Genomic DNA, 5,507 nt, shown 5'->3' with positions numbered 1-5,507 from the left:
AAAAACCAATCCTATGTAAAATTACATTGCCTTTACTACAAATCTTAAAAGAGCTCAAGAGATCTTAAGAAATTCCAAATTAATGAATTGACCAACAGACAGATAAATTTATACTTAAACTGTTTTTAAAAAAAGTCATTAAAAATCTGCAAAAAATTGTGAAGTAATCTATAACCGACAGAAAAATTGTTTTAAATCCTCTTCAACATCTTCCGATATTCTAGTAAGTCATTTATTAAACCACATCGCTAACCACTGACTATGAATAAAACATGCCTCAATAATAAAATGAAGAGATGCTGACATGAGCAGGTGATTTATTCTGAAGCAACTGTTACTATGCACTTTGTTGATAAAGCTTCATCTGCATCGTTTCAGCTGGTCATCTTCGAAAATGTGTCTGCGAGACATTGTTACCGGGAAGGTTTCCTCCTCCTTCCTTTTGAGAATGATCCACCCCTTGGGGAGATAATAATTTTTATAGCATGATTAGAACGTCGAACTGTACCGAAGTCTATGTGAAAAAACCAACAACTTCTGTGAATTTCAAATACTATTACTTAAATATATAGGGACGCTGGAGATCATATACAGTGACCTTTTATCCATCCCAGATTGTAAACCTACCGTAAAATGATGGAACGTGTTTGTTCTATTCCCCCCTCCTTTTTAAAGAAGCAATAAAACTGTACATTAAAAGACAGGAAGGACATTACCGAGTTACAAAAGAATGCCCTCTTTGTCAGTAATTCGTAAATGTAAACAAAAATGTTCAAGTAGAAAAGCAAACAAGTGTGCCGCTGCTTCGAATATGTTTTCTCACCCCATGGGGTTAGGGCAAAGTTCTTTAAAAACGTGTCTTCATGGCCATCATGAAGCACCTCACGAGAGTCCCGATCTTCACTACCAAATATCGCTGGTGAAGCTAAGCTCCTTTGCTGATAAAGGTAGCAGCGGGGTGTTCCTGTGAAGCTCCTGGGGGTCCTTCACGGTATTGTTAAGAGGTAGCTGTCCGTTGAGTAGTGTCAGAGGTATGTTACAGTATGTGTGATGGTTGCTTACAGAAGCTATGGGCAACGTTGCTGCTGACACGTCATATTCGTATCCTCTGCAATAATGTCTCATTTGCACCGAATCCGCTTGATGGTAATCAGTTAAATCAGCCCGCGATTCTACCAATGTGGCAGAAGTGCCTGTGACAGCAAGAGAAGGTACAGTCTGGAGGTCTCCAAAAAGGCCCTGCTCTGCAGAATCCAGGACCTGATGCCGAGACACCACCTCTTTTTTCTTCCCTGGCATTTCAAAGACTAGGCGCTTCCAAAACTTAGAATTCAGTTTGCTGCTTTTTGGTCCTTTCCACTTGACCACTGAGAGAAGTTTGATGGTGTGCTTTAAAGATTCCACTTCGTGGTAATTCACTTTCCCTTTTAGTTCAGTACACTCAATCAAAATAACTTTGATTTCTCCACTGACTAGCATGTTATGGAGTCTGTTTTCCATCTCAAAAATACTCCATCCTCTCCTGAGAACATAGTCTGGAGTTAACACGATAATGAGTCTTCTGCTTTGTTCAACACATCTTGTGAGATCTTCAATGTAGGCTACAAATTATAGAAAGAGAGAAAGAGTAAAGAATAAAGAAGTCTATCGTATCAATACATCAGGCTTGCAAGCAAGTATAACAAGTATTACAGCTCACTGATCCACAGCATTTAAGACCAGAGGCATTTCACAATATAATCCAACAAACACAGGATTGTGTACCACAACATATTTCTGTTTATGGAGTACATATAGAAAACCCCTTAATAACACCTCCAGCCTTTACTGTTGTTCCCTGTTCATCTCAACAGGATGGCATTTACATAACATCCTTACTGTGTAGATGCATTAGCGACTAAAAATACAGTTTGCTTACTGAAAAAATATAGGTCAAGATCAATGAAATGTTTGTGTAAATTTTCACATTAACACTGGTTATGATTAACATCTCATTGAGGGAAACACGCTCTGGGAAGCAGTTCTTGTGTTTCAGATGCAAGGACATGAAGGTGCTGAAGGGTGTATGAACTGGAACTTGCAAGAGCTCAAAAAGAAATCCTCCCTCACCACATGCAGAACTTGTGCTATTGCATAGAAGCATCATGGTAGCTCTTTCTTCTCTAGGTATTGACCACAAAAGCACAAAATTCTTTGTGGCCCAACGGTCTGTTTTGATATCGCAAACCTGTGCTTCTATGTACCCCAAGGTATTAACAGAAACTTCACAAGTGACAGGAACAAATGGAAAATTCAAACATATTGGAGGTGTTTATTTGTTGAGACATCAGTGACAAAGAAAACAACATTCTTCTTTTATTCATGCATGCCAAGTAGTTGCAAACAATCAGTGTAAGCAGAAATGCCAGCCCCACCACTAGCTCCATGACGCCAGCTTATTGAACTACAAAATATTCTTGAAGGTGCACCTGGATCTCCGAGTTTCACTTCCTCCAGGGATGGTAGAAGCCAATTACGCTGGTCTGATGAGTTCTACTTACAGACCCGATCCAAAACCCATTCAAATGAACAGACTTCAAGTTTCAATGGGTTTTGGGTCAGGACCAGAAAAATGAAATCGCTTTGAAAAAAACCCCACTAAGGTCAGGACAGTGTTTGCTCGTTGCGTAGCATTGTGATGTTGAGCTTAGAGACAGGATATCTGTATAGATTTTTTTAAACTACATGAACCCCTTGACCATGCTACTCAGAATGTGCTGCCTGACAACAGAGGAGAAGCATGTGTTATAAATGAAGACTTGGACACAAGAGCTGCACAGAACAGATCTTTACTCGGCACAGGGCAGGGCCTCTCTTACAGACACTGCCCTCTAGCAGGAACAACGATTACAAATAACAGCATTAATCAACATCTGTTACTGCAAGACTCATTTTTATAGTCCCAGGCACCGTACCACAGCATGCTTATTCACACCACTTCCAGTAAAGTCAATAAGCTACAAAATAGGCCAACAGGAACACTCTAAAATAGCTTATTTTCATAAGACTGAAGGCATAGTTAGCATCAAGTCTGCCTTTACCAATGTTTTATTTCACCACTTAGCAGCAAGAAGAATTTCTTTCACAAATGGAAAAGAAGAGGCAATTGCAAACATCCCACAGACACACAAAAATCTAAGACATACACATACATTACAAATGTCTATGCAACAATCCTGACTTTTAGTTAATGTTTTATGACTCTTTAATCATGCAGCATTTACAGTTTGCACTTTTTTTTCTTAAAATATTTTATGAGGAAAACCCCCACATCGCTCTGTGTAAAATAGTTACTCATTAATGGAAAAAATTCAACATTAAAATCCATGGGAGAGGCAGCAGAGAGGGGAGAGAATCAGCAACAATGAGAAAATGATAAGCAGAACTGGTGAAACAAAACTTAAGGAAAGGTATAAATGTTCAATACAATGGAAAGAGATTATCCCAATGTATCAACAGCTCAGACTCTTCATTTTCTTCCTTTCTTTCTGCTCCCAAAAAGAAAGAATTTAGGTGGGAAGCTTCATCATTAGAGGTTGAATCTGCAAGATACAGTAAAACAACAAACTATCATGCATCTTTCCTGAGACATATTCATCCCTCCTTCAAACTCAGAACACTGCTGTGCACAAGACAATTCTCTGCAGGACATGATACCGGGCAGTACCACATATCCAGGTTAATGCTAAGCACAGCTGTGTGTATACTATATACATCCAAATAAAGTAACAACACCACCACCACAAACAAAAAAAATCACTCCACTTTCACCTCTTCAAATATCCAGTGGCAATAATTTCATTAGCAACAATCCAGCAATAACCCATTATAAGCATCTCAATCAAAAACTCACCAGACTTTGCTTTAGTCAAACAGGGAATGAGGTGGGAAGAAGACAGGAAACAATGCCTGTTTTCTCAGGTGGATACTTCTCCCCTCTGTGCCTCTCCCATACTTTGGCATCCCTGCTTTACTCACTGGGTATTGCAACAAGTTAGAGCTCTGTCTACAGACACCTTCACAAATGGCAACTAGGTGCTCCTTCAAATTCCAAGTTGGCAGCTGATAGACATGGACATGGCCAACATACAGGGTTCACTGAGGATAAAATACACTATATTGCAGAAAACTGGAAACCCAAATGAAAAGGCAAATGCATTTCCCAGCAGTCTGGTCCAGAAGTACTTAGTACTCCCAGTAACTTCAGCTTGGGACTACTAAAAGTAGGTGACAACTTCCGTGGAGCACATGGTCCCATCAGGTGGACCCTACAATATGTCCAACATGCACAACTTAAACAGTTCTGCGAGGAAAAAACACAGATTGCTGCCTGTGGAAATTCAAGCTTTATTTTTTTCCAGTGGTACCAGACTGACTGCATAAACCTGTGAGTTGGGTAAATCACCCACCCTCCGTTCACCTCAGAATTTGTGACTGCTCCAAATACCGCAGGTTGAGTTGTCTGTAATGTTTGGTCCAGCAGAAGATCCAAGCGACTATATTACAGTGTAGGATGGAGAAAGGGTTATTTTCAACTTTTTGGTGAGCTAAGAAGTAATTATCAGGCAATAGCTCTGCCTCACTTAAAAAAAAAAAAAACCAACACAACTGAGCAGGAATTTCAGGGATGGTATCACCAACTAGGATCAACTGTAAGATTCCAGACCAATTAGCCAAATTTCCATCAGATAACTATAATTTTGCTGAAAATTCACTTTTGCTGCAGGAGTTATAAACTTCACTGACATTTCATTGTAAGGAGAGAAAAAAATCATCTTGACAAAACCAGTATGGAATTATTTGCGTTTAATTTCCCAAGTCTGTATTTTATCATAAATTAGAATGTAAAAATAAAATGTCAGCATTAGAACCAACCCACTTGAAAACATCCCCTACAACGATGCTATCATCACTTGATGAGAACGACATTGAAAGAGAACATTTTAAATTTTGACCCATTTTCCCCCCTTAAAACAACATCTTGCAATATGGCACAAAAACTGTTTTCAAAACGTACGTATTTCCCAAAGATAAAAAAAAGAAAAAAAATTAGAATTAGGAGTAGCTCTATCGGTAACTTACTTGCATCATGTCCCATGCAATGCCCAAGGAGGTACGGACAGCAAGAACTTTTAGACCCCTAAACAAACATAGTTTTTGCATGGTTGCCCTTTAATAATGAAGATGGGTCACCTGACAGCAAATATGTGCTCACTAAACACTGTCAGCAGGTAACGATGCTGAACTGCAGTTTGAAGCACTGAAGAAGAGGAGTCCAAGACACACATCACATTTGCGATGAAATCATGCAAAGCTGCCCACTGAACCTTGAATGAGCCTACACCAACCACGGGCGGGAGGGAAACCCGGACAACCTAATACGCAGGCAGACGAAGAGCAGGGAAATTAATGAACACAGACTTGCTTACACAGAAAAAGGAGTGACTAACCAGATTCAGATGATTTGC

The 5,507-nt window shown here is 39.5% G+C and overlaps 1 protein-coding gene across 1 annotated transcript in view; it reads right to left on the bottom strand.

Annotated features, from left to right (window-relative positions):
* Nucleotides 1–903: 903 nt before the first annotated feature.
* The window catches only part of IL1RAPL2 (interleukin 1 receptor accessory protein-like 2), a gene marked incomplete at its 5' end in the record, with an annotated part of 26,475 nt that continues 21,871 nt past the window's right edge, over nucleotides 904–5,507 (bottom strand). The window contains one exon of the mRNA XM_010160293.1: nucleotides 904–1,601. Coding sequence (XP_010158595.1) covers nucleotides 904–1,601 — 698 coding nt within the window. The remainder of the gene's footprint in view (nucleotides 1,602–5,507) is intronic.

This window comes from Eurypyga helias, unplaced genomic scaffold (assembly GCF_000690775.1).
Source record: "Eurypyga helias isolate BGI_N326 unplaced genomic scaffold, ASM69077v1 scaffold18801, whole genome shotgun sequence".
NCBI lineage: Eukaryota > Metazoa > Chordata > Aves > Eurypygiformes > Eurypygidae > Eurypyga > Eurypyga helias.
This window is presented reverse-complemented; position numbering and strand designations above follow the sequence as displayed.